This window comes from Lepidochelys kempii, chromosome 7, assembly GCF_965140285.1.
Source record: "Lepidochelys kempii isolate rLepKem1 chromosome 7, rLepKem1.hap1, whole genome shotgun sequence".
Taxonomy (NCBI): Eukaryota; Metazoa; Chordata; order Testudines; family Cheloniidae; genus Lepidochelys; species Lepidochelys kempii.
In genome coordinates this window covers 22,806,709-22,823,317 of record NC_136386.1, presented here as the reverse complement: position 1 = coordinate 22,823,317, position 16,609 = coordinate 22,806,709, and the positions used below count along the sequence as shown (strand labels likewise).

Sequence of the window (16,609 nt, the reverse complement as noted above, 5' to 3'; positions counted from 1 at the left end):
CCTTCCAGCATTCTCGCTGATCAGAGCCTTGTAAAATCTGGATAGTGCACTTAGCCAAGATCCAGTGTGCACGCTGCCCAAAATGCACAGTTGGAAGCAAGGTCTCCAGAAGCAAGACTGAGTCCCTAGCGGACACAACTTAATTGGCAGCCTTTTTATCGGAGGTGCTTCAAGAGTGATATGACGGGGGGTATAGCAGGCCAGGCATGAGGTGCATGCATAAACAGAATAGTAGATGAGGAAACTTAATCACTGCCTGCTTGTCTTTATTTTGTGATCATGGAGGTGAGGGATGTTGCAATGCAGGCAGTCCATTCCATAATGTACTCCAGAGGGCTGGAGAAGAGCAAACATAGTACCTATCTTTAAAAAGGGAAACAAAGAGGACTCTGGAAACTATGGACTAGTCAGACTAATTTTGATACCTAGAAAGATACTGTACTCAGTATAATGATAAAACAATTAATTTGTAAACACCTAGAGAATAATAGGATTATAAGCAATAGCCATGGATTTGTCAAGAACAAATGTTGCCAAACCAACCTAATTTCCTACCTTGGTAGGGTTACTGGCCTAGTGGATGGGGGGAAGCAGTAAGTGTCAATTACTGTCAATTACAAAGTGTTGCCCATCTTGATTGTAGTAAGGCTTTTGAGGTAGTTCCACACGGGCTCATTCTCATGAGCAAACTAGGGAAATATGGTCTCGATCAGGGGTGGCCAACCTGAGCCTGAGGAGGAGCCAGAATTTACCAATGTTCGTTGCCAAAGAGCCACAGTAATACGTGAGCAACCCCCCATATCTCCCCACCCCCTCTCCCAGTGCCTCCCACCCACCCGCTGTCCGGCTGATCAGTGTCTCCTCCTCCCTCCCTGCACCTCCCGACCATCTGTTTCGTGGCATGCAGGAGTCTCTTGGGGGGGGTGGGGAGGAGCAGCGGGGGCATGGCAGACTCAGGGGAGGGAGCAGGAAGGGGTGGAGTGGGGGCAGGGCCTGTGGCAGAGCCAGGGGTTGAGCAGTGAGCACCCCCCGGCACATTGGAAAGTTGGTGCCTGTAGCGCCAGCCCTGGAGTCTCTGCTTATACAAGGAGCTGCGTATTAACTTCTGAAGAGCCACATGTGGCTCCGGAGCCCCAGGTTGACCCCACCCCTGCCTGGTCTAGATGAATTTACTAGAAGGTGGGTGCACAACTGGTTAGAAGACCATACTTAGAGTAGTCATCGATGGTTTGCTGTAAGACTGCCATGGGTATCTAGTGAGGTCCCACAGGGCTCAGTCCTGGGTTCGGTACTAGTCAATATTTTCATTAATGACTTGGATAATGGAGTGGAGAGTATGCTTTTAAAATTTGTTGACAATGACCAGCACTGAGGGGTTTCAAGTACTTTGGAGGACAGGATTAGAATTCTGGATGACTGGTCTAAATTCAACAGGATGAAATTCAATGAAGACAAGAGCAAAGTATTTCATTTAGGAAGGCAAAATCAAGTGCACAACTACAAAAATGAAAACCTGACCTATGAGGAAAGGTGGTAAAAACCTGGACATGTTTAAACTTGAGAAAAGAAGACTGAGGGGGGAATCTGATACAGTCTTCAAATATATCAAGTGCTGTTATAAAGAAGACTGTGATCAGTTCTCCATGTCCGCTGAAGGTAGGACAAGAAGTAATGGGCTTAATCTGCAGCAAGGGAGAATTAGGTTAGATACTAGGAAAAACTTTCCAACTATATGGGTAGTTAGGCACTGGAATAAGCTTCCAAGGGAGGTTGTAGAATCTCCATCATTGAAGATTTTTAAGAACAGATTGGATAAACACCAGTCATGGATGGCTTATGTTACTTGATCCTGCCTCCGTGCAGGGGAATGGACTTGGTGACTTCTCAAGGTCCTTCCCAGGCTTACATTTCTGAATCTATAATCCCTTCATGTGCCCCTGGCAATCCTTATTAATATATCTAATTTAAAGCTTTTTCCAGCTCCAATTTCCAAACTATAATCAACCGCACTAAAATGCCACATTATGATGGAGATCCTTGTTTTCTAGGAGTGGAATTAAAGTGGGTGGCATCTCCTATATGTCTCCATGTATCTATTTTGTTCCTTTCCCCATGGATTTAGAAGGTAATCAATTTATACCAAACCTTTTCTCCCTTGGATGATTTTCTTGTGGCTTTTTACATATGCATTCCAGTGTCCTATTAGGCTGGATTCCAGACCCTGAAAGATATTGATTGGGTATTTCTGGGTAAGTGTATTTTTGTATATGTCTGGGGCTGAAGGAGTAGAGAACACTGGAAAATATACAGGACTTTCTGGGCTTGTAGAAATCTGAGCAGTGATGTGTGAAACTGGACTGCCAGGTCTCCACCTGCAAAGTGAGTTTGGATAGAGATTGGAGACTGAGTGAGAAAGAGAGAGAGATTCAGGACCATGATATCTGAAGATTTTGTAGGATTTCCTTATCCAAGCATCATAGCTAATAAAACCACCTTACTCTGTATTAAAAAGCAGCTCCAAAGCTGACTGTATTTCCTTCAGACCAAAGAGTGTTTGAGAGAAGCTTCTTAAATGAACAGAAATTAGATTTTTAATCTTGTGGTAGCAAGTTTGGCAGGAACAAAGGATTTGTTGTACTGGATTAGGCCACTGGACCATCGAGTAAAGTATCCTGTTGCTGGCAGTTGCCAATAGCTGATGCTTCAGAGGCAGGTGAAATCTGCTGCCTGTAATGCAATTGCATAATGCTTTATGTGTGGGGTGGAGTGGAGAGATTCTTTCCTGACCCCATGGATTGATTGCTTTTTGCTGCCCTGAGGGATGCAGGTGGATTACTCAAAATTAATCTTAATTTTCATAGAGCATTAGCAATGGTAGATAAAATATTCCATCTGATGTGTTTTAACTCAAAAACTTGGTATCTCTGTCTTCTGAGTGGGGTGAGAGAAACCAGCATTGGGTGTGGTCGTCCCCCCCCACCCCCGTCTAAACATGTGGGGGACAGGCACATGTGACCACTACTGCTACTATCAATCCTCTGTCCCCAGGGTTAAAAGTGGTGGTATAGGTGGGTAAACTGTATCCTTTACCAGTGGTCCTGAGTGATCCAGAGATAACCCAGGATAAGCTTTGGGTGGGTTCATGATGCAGGTTGTTAATGGGGAGGGGGATCTATTAACTTGTAGATGGAATAAATGTGGTCTGGAATAAGTGAGACACAATCGCTGTGGAACCTCATGATGCCCTTTGAAAGCCATTTTCCTCTTCTGTAAGTTGAGGGGGGGGGCTTGGGGACTCTAGAACCTAGTAGGGTGCTCCGGGCTGGGATCGGGGAGTTTGGAGGGCGGGAGGGGGATCAGGGCTGGGGCAGGGGGTTGGGGTGGGGGGGGGAGGCTCAGAGGTGCAGGCTTTGGGCGGTGCTTACCTCAAGCAGCTCCCAGAAGCAGTGGCATGTCCCTTCTCTGGCTCCTACGCAGAGGCGCAGCCAGGTGGCTCTGTATGCTGCTCCATCCCCAGGCACCGCCCCCACAGCTCCTATTGGCCATGGTTCCTGGCCAATGGGAGCTGCGGGGGCGGCGCTTGGGGTGGGGGCAGCATGCAGAGTGGAGCCCCCTGGCTGCCCTCCACATAGGAGCCAGAGGGGGGACATGCCGCTGCTTCTAGGAGCCTCATGGAGTGGTCCCCGACTCTGCTTCTTGGCTGGAGTGCCGGAACGGGGCAAGCCCCAGACCCCGCTCCCCAGTGGGAGCTCGAGGGCCGGATTAAAACGGCCGATGGGCCAGATCCGGCCCGTGGGCTGTAGTTTGCCCACACCTGGACTACTTGCTACTTCACCTGTTATCAGACACTGAGGCTTTGTCTACATTAGCACTTCGTTGGCAAAACTTTTGTCGTTCAGGAGTGTTAAAAACATGCACCCCCTGAACGACAGAAGTTTTACAGATGAAAAGCGCCGGTGGGAGCAGCGCTTTGTCGGCAGGAGAGCTCTCTCCCGCTGACACACAGTGGCTACGCTGTGCGCCTTTCAGCAGCATGGCTGTAGCGGCACAGCTGTGTCGCTAAAAGCCTTGTAGTGTAGCCATAGCCTGACTATCTTGAGCATATGTCTGGAAAGCCTCCGCTCGCCACAGACTTCCTGTAGACATTGAATGGCTTGTCTTGCGGCACACTGTGTTATGAGCTGTGTGTGTATAGTGGTGGTAGTATATGGGGTGGTTAAGTGTAGCAGTGAAAGAACCGGATGTACTCTTGGCTGCATGGCAGCCTGAAAATGAATATGGGGTGGAGGTAAGTATTAAAGTAAACAATGAAAGCATCTGGTTTTACTTTGAAATTTGTAAAATAGATAGTTTTAATTTAAAATAAAAGACCAATCAGCTATGGAGATTACAAACCTGTTTGTAGCAACTCCATAAGCATAAGAGGTGCTGTTGTCCCTGAATCATAAAGGGACTGAGGCCTTTACCGCTACTTTCCATCTTCTATGTTTATAAAATCGTATATGTTTGGTATACATTAGGCTTTGGCTGTTTCAGCACAACCTTTCCTTGAAATTGATTGCAGCTCAGTTGAGAGACTCTTTCCCCTCCCTCGGTTGGCTGGCTATATCTCTGCCTTGTTACACTTTAACACTGACGTTGGCTTCTGTCTCCCAATAAAGTGGACGTGTTTAAGTAGGGGAGGGGGCTGGAAGTGTGAGACAGAGGGATACATGGATAATGAGGGTCTAGTCTCAGCCTCAAAGTTCTCTAATACTTATCACCATGGAAACATTTTAGTTTCCAGATTTTCTCCTTGAAGAAACCTCACTGTTTGCCCATTCAAATGATGAAGTCTGGCATCCGGATGCCAGTGTGTCTGATGCAGAGCTCCTCAAACTCTGCTGTGTTACACCTAAAGGAGTTGCCAGCAGCTGCTTAGGTCACTGTGAACTTATGCCCTTCCCTGTATCCGAGCATCTGCTGTGTCAGATTTGCTCAAGTCTCTTGTAGGTTCTGTCTCAATCCCATTCCTGTCACGCTCCACCATCCTGAAGCTGGCAGTGTCCCATAAACCATTGTGCCAGTTTCCAGGCACGCTGACTTTTAATGAAGGAGACATCTAGCCAATGGTCCAGATTCCTGCTGAGCCTTTGGGCACTCTGCAGGATGGGCATATGACCTATCTCAACATAGCAGCTGCTGGAATAACTCCGAGGCAATTGTTGGTGCTGCTCACAGGTATCATCCTGCCCCAAAGCCCATTCCTTGAGTGTCCACCTTATTGTAGTACATTGCAAGGTAGATGGCAGAAATGATCTGGCTAGGTGCTGAAATGTGTGGTATCATGCACAGGAATGAAATGTCAGAGATCCATACAAATGGACAGATATGCACCACGAGGTTGTGATGACTCATTTTAAAGGGACATCATGTGTTGATGATTTCATTGTGTACTGGACCGAGAACCGCTTAATAGATACTTGGGACTCTACCCCTTGCCTGGTGCGAAGTCTCTACTTGAATGTTAACTTTCCCGACACACACTTATAACTTGCATAGTTCCTGGACATAGCCACAGTCCACTCCAGGTAGACACTGCAGGGCAGTTTAGGCATCGGTCCTTTTCTATGTGGATGTCCAGAATGAAGGTTTACTGGGCTGACATCTGTGTCTGCTTCAGAAGTAACCTTACGCACCTGGTACAGTCAAAGGAAGAATCTTTGTTTCTTTTGGGCTCCTAAGTAATAAATCTACCAATGGTATGGTTTACTGTAATTCCTCCATAGCGGGTTGTGAGGGAAGTGAATCTAACCTTGTACTCTTTGTCTCAGCACAGGGATGCTGCAGAGTTGACCAAAGGCTTGAAAATGTGGCTTAAGTATTGGTGCAGAGAGCATAAAATACAGAAGCTTTTAGTTGGCAACTCAAAGCTGAGTCTACACGGCTGGGAAACAAGATATACAAGATGATGTTTCTCTTAGCCAGGCAACTTAAACTCTGAAACAAGTGTTTAGGCACTCTGGGTACATTGCTGTCAGCCAACGTTAATTAATGCAGGTCCATCAAAACCTGTTGGCACAAGCCTGCCAAATGGCAGGTTTTAACCAAGTAGACCCCGGAGGTGGCTTTCTTTTGAATCTCTCTTTCCTTATTTTCCTCTTAGCTGGGCCCTTACTCAGGATGTGATTGACTTTTCCAGTACAGGAGCTGGTCTAGTTACATTTTGGACTGTTTGATAAACTTTTCTGTTTCAGTTTAATGACTCTCTTAAAGTGAATTTTATTCTTTGTGAACGGTGCCAAATTTAAAGCCTTTGAGAATGAAGCCTTGTATCCACAGAACAGGCATAGCATGGCAGTAATACAAACTTCCCTTGCAGAATTACCCCCACACATATACACCATTGCATCTCAAACCTGACATGGAGAGGCCCCGTCAAATGTGATGGGGCAAGTTCATTCTTAATATTCTGCGCCTCTGCTGAGGCTGCCCAAAAGAGAGTGAGTCAGTGCCAACATTTATGGATTTTTGATGCAAATGTTTTTCCCCTAGGAGCATGACAGTTAATGACTTAAGTAAGTGTCCTATTGATGACTGACATAAACCAGCAGAAAGCTACCTGTATGTGGCACATCTTCTGAAATAATATGCATTACGACCTGCACCCATTCCCTCCCACCCATCTACTGAGGGCAGAGTTCAGTACAGCAATGGAGAGGTTAAAATAAACAAAACCAGCACATCCTGTCTAAACTGCAAATACAGGTAGGAAGAAAAATATTGTTGAAACCAGGCTACTGTCATGATCAGTTGTCGATTGTTAGTGAATGCTTGACGTGTTGGCTTGATGGACTGAAGACTTTTTTCTGGTTGTGGTGCATCTGCAGAAAGGAGGAAATTGGCTTTACCCAGGTGAGCTGTAGACGTTCAGTTCCACCCCTCTCTGCTGTTGCAGAGGATCAGGACAGACCGGTTGCATAGCTAATCACACTTCATCCCTCCACAACTTCAGGTGGCTGCTCTCTGCCATTAAAACAACAGCAGCTTCCATAAACCAATTGCTCTGTGCTGTCTGCTGTCTCTGGCACTGAACTACGACCAACAAGAACATCCCTCCTACTTCGCCAAGCCCCCTCCAATAAATAATTGTGATAAAAAAGGTGAGCCCTTCCAAAGTAACCACTTACAGAATGTTCTGCCGAGCAAGTGTAACCCCAAGAAGCAGAGGAGATGTAGCAGTCCTTGACAACGAATAAGCACTCTGGCTGCCTTGTAAACATCTCAGTCTGAAACCAGGCTGTTTATGGGCATTAGAGATGTTTATCATCTTGTACTTGCTTTGCTGCTGCCGGGTTATTGCTTAAGTCAAAAATAATAATAAAAAGTGAGAGACAGGAGATACTGAAATCCTTGTAATCTGTGCATCTTCACTGTGGATTCCCTAAACAATGACCTTGCAAGCAGAAGATGAGGGAGCAAAACAAGACAGCTTGGATTTGGCAGAGAGGTTCAGACTATATACTGTAGGAATATTGGTCTGCCTATGAAAGAGGGCATGGCTGAAAATCTGGTCACTGACTGATCAAATTTTCATTGGCTGAGCTGTCAACTGTAAGGTATCCAGTGTAACTACATGAGTGAAGATGACTTGCTAGCTAGGTCACCTTGAGTATATAAAACTGCTCTTGTGCAGGAGACACTGTACCTGCTCCTCTTGGGGAGCTTGGAAGCTGCGGGGCTTTTGGCCTTGTCCCTCACAGTGCACCTGACAATACCACACCCCTTGCTGTGTGGTGCTACTGATATCAGTATCTCTAATGTTGTGCAGTGCCTTGTATGACTCTGTCTGCATCACATCTGTCTTTGCCTATCATCTGCTCAATAGGGAGCACTGTGCAGCATTCATTGCAGAGGGAGAGAGTGTGCGCGTGGTGGGTGAGTGGGGGTTGGGTTGTTTTATTTTTCTTTAACTACCAAGCCTAAGCCCATTTAACAGCTTCTATTTACAGCACAGTCGCTAACAGGGGACATAGGTGCACTGTTAAAAGGCTTGAAGAACTTTTCTGAACTCATCGTATTAAGAGCTGTATTGTGCAGCAGTAGGCAGCCTCCATAAATTACTGATATCTTTTTTCCCCCCCTCTTTCCTACCCCTTCTCTCTTTCTCTCTCCTTTTTTTTTTTTCACCCCAAGCCTGCGGATTTGGATGCCTGGGTAAGCTCTCTTTTTGTCTGCATCTTGCTTATTTCAAGTTGTCATATTGTTACCGCATGCTTACAGATTGTTATTGCCGAGCACAGATGCAGGATTTTATTTTGTCATTACATTTTAAAAGGTGTTCAGCTAGAAAATTGCATATTATTTCCTCCATAAAGATTTTCACTCGTTCCTTTTGTGTAGCTTACAGCTGCTGAGACCAAACTTGATAGGGTGATGAGTAGGTGTATGTGGGGCTAAGTGGGTAGCAGAGGCAGGGAGGAAATGAAGGTTTCTCCAGTGTTGCTCATTAGGGCCTAAGTCTGAACCCACTAGTTGGTGGTTAAAAACTTCCTTTGATTTCAGTGGAAGTGATGATAGGGCTGGAGTCTAGAGAACCTGTAATTGGAGCCCTGCAAATCCACGGATATCCGCTTTATATCCGCAGACCACTTTTGAGGATTGGATGCTGATATAAATTTTGTATCTGCACAGGGCTCTACCTGTAATATACTTCGGGGACAAAGAACTCCAGGGTGATTTTGCAGGGCTGAGCTGCCTAACCTAGACATTGAGAACTGTACCAACCACTGTTGATTGGCTAGATTTCTCCCTATGTAACTTAATCCTGATTTAAATAACCCTTTGTTATTTCAATCTTGAATGCCCCTCCATACACAGATCTCAGTCTTGATTTACAGCATCCCTTACTATTTCAGTCTTGCCTTCCACCTTTCAGCTCAGCTATTGCCCATTAGTCTTGACCAGCAGCACTCCAGCTATTCCAGTTCTAGAACACACTACTTTGCTGGTGCACTTCAATCTTGACCAGTAGCACACCAGTTATTCCAGTCCTGGGGTCCTGAACAGGGTTCTCTTCAATATTGTGTCTGCTCCAGTGACTGAAGAAGACACATGGGCAGGCACAAGCAACAAGTGTTTGCAATTTTTAGACTGAGGTGACCCAGATGAGACCTCTTATCTATGCTACTGGATTCATTTGGGGAAGCGGATTTCCCCCCCCTCCCCCCATTAAAATAATTTAAAATAGAAAAAAGGCATTTGTAAGAGAGGTTAGTTTTTTTTTTCTAGTGGGGTGGGGTGTAAGGAGGTGCTGTGTCCCATGCCTCTGACCCTGTAAAACACTGTTGGAGTTTGTTACTCCTGAGGGCATTCTGTGCCACAAAAGTAAAAATTCTATGCACAATATTTTAAAATTCTGCAAAACTCTGCAAATTTTATTTGTCAAATAAATGTGGAGGTATTGGGATTGGGGAGCACTGGCTGCACAGAGGTGGGAGATCACCCCCTTGCCCATCCGGGACACGGACTCAGCGGTGAGGCTGCACCCAACCCTGACACAGTGCAAGGACCAGGTCTGCCCCAGAAACACCCTAAGGCCCTGCTCCTCTGTGCCAGGTGCAGGCAGGCAGGCTCAGTAAGGCAGGATCCAAGTATGGGGGGATGCAGGTGTGGGTTGAGAGGGTTCTGTGTGGGGCAGTCTGGGTGTGGGCGGCTCAGTTGGACATCTGGGTGCGGGAGGGATCTGGATGCACAGGGGTTTGTTGGGGGGTTCTTGGTGCAATGGTAATGGGAGTCTGCAGGGGATCCAGGTGAAGATGGTTGGGGCTCAGCAGGGGGCGAGGGAGTCTGGGCGATGGTTGGGGCTCAGCAGAGGGCGAGGGGTCCAGATGCTGGGGAGTGGGGCTCAGTGGGGGTGGGGCTCAGTAGGGTGGGGATTTTGGTTCCAGGGGGAAGGATGAGGCTCAGCGTGAGGGTCTGGGTTGTTTGAGGGCGTCTGGGTGGATGGGGGAGCAGCTCCCTGTACAGTGATTTCTCCCCCTGTAACTGAGGAGTGATGTGTGCAGAAAGCACATGGGTGAGGGGAAGTTTGCAGAGTCTTCTGCAGCTGGAGGAGAAATTTGGGAGTGGGTCTGACACTGTCCCAGATGCCGTGCAGGGGAAGAGGAAGTCCCGTCCTCCCCAGCCCAGCTGGGGCTAGCAGCTGAGCTTGGCTCAGGGTAGGAGCCACCAGCCGGGTCTTCCCCAGTCCTGCCCCACAGTGATTTACCTCTCTGCCGGCTGCCCTGGGCACCTGAAACATACTGCTGGGGAGGGTTGCATGACTGCTCTTGTGGCTTCCCTTTGCTTCCCTGTCAGAAAGTCATTTTTCTGCAGGGAAGCAAAGAAATCTGCAGGGGACATCATTCTGTGCATGTGCAGTGATGCAGAATTCCCCCAGGAGTAAAAGTTCGTAGACCATATGTGCCCAGTTGAGTGTTGTTCATGGATAAATGAATTTCAGAAGTATCAGTTACCAGATTCTGTGAATTGCCTCTGGGAAGAACTCCCATGGGCCTTGCTACGGACCTTTTCTCCTATGTCAAACCTCCCTTCGCATAGAGACAACCAGTTTCCCTAAAATAGATTTTTGTCTTTTCCACATTTTGGGGTCCTGGATAGTCTTGTTTAAGTGAGGCAGCCTGGTGACAATTGTGAGCTCTGCACTATTGCTGTGCCTCATTCTTGAATCCTGTTTAACCTATCTTAATCTGGCCCTGCCAACAAACTTCCTTTTACTTGTAAATTTTCTCTCTGGTTTGCATGTACATGTCTCACAGATGTGTACTGGAAGCCTGACCTTTGCACAAGTGAAAAGAAGTAAATAAAATGTAAAACTGAGAACTGTATTTTGATTAAAGGGCATAAAATATACATTAACACAGTTGGGATGATACCTGCCATGAGCCCTGCATGGGAAGACTGATTCCAAAGACCTCAAAACTCCAGTACTATGTTGCCATATGACGCAGGCATAGCACTGGAGTTCTCAGTTTGGGTACCGAGCTTGTTTCTTGCTCTTTGTGCCTGTGGGAGCAGTGCACTCAACTCCTCAATGATTAATAACCAACCAGTTTAGTAACCAACACAGGTGCCTTCGTAATTATTCATAACATCTTACATGGTGAAGTGAGAGGCGCATGGAAGGAGGGCAATGTGTTGCTTTGCAACAGCTCCTTATGGCTGATCCAAGAGCAGTGTTTTTTGGGGAGATAAATCCAGACTTCCTTGGCTGAAAAGAAGATTGTTTCTACCCAGAGCCTCTTGGTGTATAGGGTGGGAGGAAGATGTAAAGAGAGAAATTAGGAGGAACCTCAGAAGGATCTTCTACACTCTCTCCCTCTCACAGAATAAACTTCACCAACATCTGTTTGATGTATGGTTAAAAGAGTTGAGTCTTGGAATTTGAAGACGCTAACCCTGGTGCAACAGCTGCTCTGTTGAACAGAGATGAGGTAGTGCACGGGCACTGGACCTTCACTATTCCACCTCAAGAGTACAGAGCACTGAGGGCTTATCTACACAGTTAGTTAGTTAGTGCACAACAAGCTAATGTGCAGTCACAGCCTGGCTTGCCACGCACTAACTAGTGCACGAAAAGTTCTGTAGTGTGCTTTGTCCTGTTTCCATTTTGAAATGGGAGTATGACAAAGCGCACTGCAGCAAGCTAGTGCTATGTAGATTCACACCTTAGCTTACCATGCAGTAATGCTGCATGTAGACAAGCCCTCAGTTCCCAACACAATTACAGACAATTCTCAGGCATCTTATGCCCTCCTCCTTGCATAGGAGGGAAGAGGCCATTTGCACTGTGCTGTCCTCTCTGTTGTCCATTCTGCCCTGCCTCCTCAATCTCCTTGCCTAGCGTGTCCCTTTAGTGAGACGTTCCATGTCCCTTAAATGGTTTCCACTTCCCTTTAGATATACTTATACATCACTCATTTGAGAAGGGGAGTGTGAATTTGGTTGTTGAGAAGTTAGTATTCTACTCTCAAATGCTCCTCTGGAACGCAGTCACTCCTCACACAACATGCCCAAGCCCAACTCAACCTCTTAAACATGGACACAAAATGGATCAGCAGCATCCTATTTAGAAACCAGTGTGGTGTTACATATTTCTTCCTCCATCCTTTGTTAGTGAAAAACTTTTTACATTAAAAATGTTTCTGATGCTTTGTTTGCCACCTGCAGTTTCAATCCTCTGTGAAATTTATAATCTTCTCCACAGCAGCCAGCTCTGTTTGGGACATCACAGGCTTCTGACTTCAGGTGAGGAATAAGCAGCAGGACAAGAGGAGCTCTTAATAAATATCCTGCATTCAGGCAAAATGTCCCTAGTTGCCTAACCCAGTTTTGTAATGTTTGGTATAGTGAATATTTCAACTGACACATGTTCTGACTGTACCGTACATACTTCAAACATTATGATAAAGTGTACTGAAGTTCCTAGTCATAACAGCTGGGGGTAGAGGAAAACAGAAAGCAACTTTCAAGCACATCTGTATCTAAATAGACTTTCTCAAGGCACTTCAGTGGAGTTATTTAAAATGAGCAAATCATTGAAAACATGTCTGAATTACAAGTAAAACTTTTTCAGTAGAACCTCTGGTCTGTAGTTCAGCTGGATAATGGTGATAGTGGAGAGAATGATCAGAGAAGTTCATTGGAAATGAGGTATTGGTCCGGTCACTGGGGACTAGCATGGGATTCAGGAGACCTGGCTTCAATTCCCTGCTTGGCACAGACTTCCTGTGTGACCATTGACCGGTCACTTAGTCTCTTTGTGCCTCAGTGCCCCATCTGTGTCAGTATAAGAGGTGCAACTGGCTCCCTTCCACCCCCCCCACCCCCCCAGTTCTTTCTTACCGCCAGTGATGGTGCTGGGATGTCTCCTTGCTTGGGCAAGTTTTCTTATCTCTGTGTCTAGTAGTAAATTAGTTGTTTAAAGTTTGTATAGTTAATAGTTTAGTTTGTTAGTCCCGTATGGGACTCAGCCTAGGGATGGGGCATGCCCTGGTCCCCGGGCTTCAAACCTTGTGACTGTTGTAAAAATCCTATGCCAGTCGGTGATCCCCATAGAAGCTGTTTGAAGTGTTTAGGGCAGGGGTTGGCAAATTACGGACTGCGGGCTGGATCCGGCCAGCGGGACTGCCACCCCCATGGCGCCACAGGGTGAAGGCGGGCTCCCTGCCTGCCCTGGCCCCGTGCCGCTCCTGGAAGTGGCCAGCACCATTGCCCCTGCTCCTCCAGGGGCCACAGGGACAAGGGCTCCACGCACTGCTCTCAGCTGCAGGCACCGCAGCTCCCATTGGCCGGGAATGGGGAACCACGTCCAATGGGAGCTTCAGGGGAGGTACCCGCAGGTGAGGGCAGCGCGCGGAGCCCTCTACCCCCTCCCTTCCCCCAGGGGCTGCAGGGACATGGTGCTAGAGCGGCACAGGGCCAGGGTAGGCAGGGAGCCTGCCTTAGCCCCGCTGTGTGCTGCTGCTACCCCGGAGCTGCTCCAGGTAAGCAGCACTGGGCCGGAACTTACACCCTGAACCCCTCCTGCACCTCAACCCCCTGTCTTGAGCCCTCTCCCACATTCCACACCCTTCCTGCACCCCAGCCTCCTGCCCTGAGCCCCCTCTTGCACCCCAACCCCTTCCCCTGAATCTCTTCCTGCACTGCACACCCCTACCCCAGCAATACATTCATGGCCCTGAATACAATTTCCCCACCCAGATGTGGCCCTCGGGCCAAAAAGTTTGCCCAACCCTGGTTTAGGGTAAACCCATGTGAGCGACAAGTATCACATTTGCAAGAGCTTCAGGCCGTGGTGAAAAAGGAGCGGGACATTCGTCTCCAAGCGCTCCTTGTGGAGTCGGCCCTTGCACTGGCCTCAGAGCCGACGAGACTGGACTCTCTTCCAAGCACTGAAGCCTCGGTGCAGAGTGCGCGGCTGGCACCGACCTCCAACTGGTGCCGATCCCCATCCCCATACCAGCTAAAAAGCAAAGAAAGACCAGGAGGGGGTGTTCTCCTATGTCCTGTAAAGGGAAGGAGAGAGCTGGAGGAGAACAAAGACCCACGCGGGGCAGTTCTTCCCCTCCAGACAGTGGTCAGGTTCCAACTCCTGCTGTGCTGTCCAGCCCACTTCAAGACCCGCCCGCCACCCTGTGAAGCGGAAGAGGCACTCGGCATGTGGAGGTGCTGTCTATGCTGGAGGCCATTCAGGCCACTAAGGACATTCTGTCCCTTCTGGTGCTGCCCACGCTGGCCACTGAGGTGCCCTGTTTGAGGGGTAAACCTGCCTTGGGACCCTTCCAGCGGTCTCCATCAGTGCGGCATTACTCCTCTTGCTCTGTGCCAGGAGGCCCCTCTGTCTGTGGGACTTCTGCATTCAGCATGCAATCCACCTGGATGCCTTGCACCTCCACAGCATCCGGAACACGCTGATGGATCGTCTCATCAGGTCCTTCTTCTCTCACCACAAGTGGTCCCTTCACTTGGAGGTCATCGGAATGCTCTTCCAGAAGTGGGGAGCTCCCCGAGTGGACCTGCTCGCCACCAGATAGAACAGGAAGTGTCATCAGTTTTGGTCTCTCCAAGGCCTTGGCAGAGTCTCACTATCCGATGCTTTTCTCCTGTCTTGGTCAGGAGACCTGATGTACACATTCCCGCCAATTCCGCTCATAAGCAAAGTCCTCTTGAAGATCAAGAGGGACAAGGCACAGGTCATTATGATCGCCCCAGCATTGGTTCGGCATGCTCATGGACTTGGCCATAGCAACCTTGTGGCCACTTCCCAACTGCCTGGATCTACTCTCGCAGGATCACAGTCGACTCCTGCACCCGAACCTTACAGCTTGGATGCTGTGTGGCTGAATTCAGAGGAGCAAGCCTGCTTTAGTCAGCTACAGCAGGTTCTCTTGGAGAGCAGAAAGCCTTCCACCAGAGCAACTTGTCTGGCAAAGTGGAAGCGTTTCTCCTGCTGGGTGTCGGAGCGAAATGTCTCCCGGACCCAGTAGTCTCTGCAGTCCATCCTGGATTACCTGCTTCACTTAAAGCACCAAGGTCTTATCTTCTCTTTGATCAAGGTGCACCAGGCAGCCATATCGGCCTTCCATTCTCACATCCAGGGTAGATTGGTATTCTCACGTGAGATGCTGATCAGTGTTCCTGAAAGGCCTTGAAAGACTCTTTCTGCCGATCTGGGACCTGGTTCCACAATGGGACCTCAACCTGGTACTCTCCAGGCTCACAGGTCCATTCTTTGAGCGTATGGCTTCTTGTTCCCTAGGGTTGCATTCCTTGTAGCTATTACCTCGGCGAGATGTTGCCAAGATTAAAGCCCTGTCTTTGGAGCCCCCATAAACGGTATTCTACAAGGACAAGGCCCTTTCCTGCCAAAGGTGGTGTCACACTTCCATGTCCACTAGGATATCTTCCTCCCAGTGTTCCGTCCAAAGCCTCACATGACCAATGAGGAGAGGCGGCTGCGCACTCTAGCTGTCAGGTGTGCCCTGGCTTTCTGCCTGGAGCGCACCAAGCTCTTTTGCAGATCGATCCAGCTCTTTATCACAATAGCAGACAGGATGAAGGGCCTTTGGGTGTCCTCTCAGAGAAAGTTGAGTTGGTTCACCACCTGCATCCGTAGTTGTTACGAGTTGGTGCAGGCTGTGAAGTGAAGGCTTACTCAGCTAGGGCTCAGACATTTTCAGCTGCCTTCCTGGCACATGTCTCTATCCAGGACATCTGGAGGACCACAACATGTTCTTCAGGATCCACATTCACAATGCATTACACCATCACACAGCAAACCAGAGATGACGCTGAATTTGGCAGAGCTGTGTTGCAATCGACATGTCCATGAACTCCTACCTGCCTGCGATGGTACTGCTTGGGAGTCACCTACAATGGAATGGGCATGAGCAAGCACTCGAAAAAGAAGAAATAGACGGTTATCTTTCGTAACTGTTGTTCTTGGAGGTGTGTTGCTCATGTCTATTCCATGACCCACCCTCCTTCCCCTCTGTTGGAGTTCCAGCAAGAAGGAACTGAGGGAAGGGGGGAGCCAGCGGGGCCCCTTATACTAGTGCATTCTCATGCCATTCCAGAGGGGGCCAGAGCCAGTCCTCTATGGATACCACTAAGGGAAAAGCTTCCAGCACCAGTGCATGTGGTGAGCACGCACAACTACAATGGAATGGACATAAGCAGCACATCTCAAAGAACAACAATTACAAAAGTTACTAGTCTTTTCCAGGCCGTCTGCAGACTCAGGGATTTGATTACGCTTGAGTCACATTTAAGCTTTTCTTTGCAACCATGAGGAATAGAAACTTTTTTTTAATATGGAAGCTGAAATTCTTCTTTAACCACATGACTCCTGGAGCTGGGGCTTTAGGCACAGGCCTATAGTGTGTATGCCTTACTCTGGTCCTAAATGGCAGGGAAAGCAAGCATGGGAACCAGAAAGGTTCAAATCTAGTTACCACTTCAGAGAAGTTGACCATTACCATCCCTGTAAAGATGATGCATGTAACAAAAAAGCCGCCTCCTTGCTGCTTTACCAGCATCTTTTTCCGTTCCCCCATCCCTCTCTAAC

The 16,609-nt window shown here is 48.1% G+C and overlaps 1 protein-coding gene across 4 annotated transcripts in view; it reads left to right on the top strand.

The window, feature by feature from the left end:
• CHCHD6 (coiled-coil-helix-coiled-coil-helix domain containing 6) overlaps nt 1-16,609 on the top strand; it is a 169,599-nt gene that overhangs the window by 44,633 nt on the left and 108,357 nt on the right. For 3 of the 4 annotated variants that reach the window (XM_073351351.1, XM_073351349.1, XM_073351352.1), the window contains exon 5: nt 8,176-8,196. The exons of the other annotated variant lie outside the window; for it this stretch is intronic. In XM_073351351.1, coding sequence (XP_073207452.1) covers nt 8,176-8,196 — 21 coding nt within the window. The remainder of the gene's footprint in view (nt 1-8,175; nt 8,197-16,609) is intronic. 4 annotated transcript variants of the gene reach the window in all.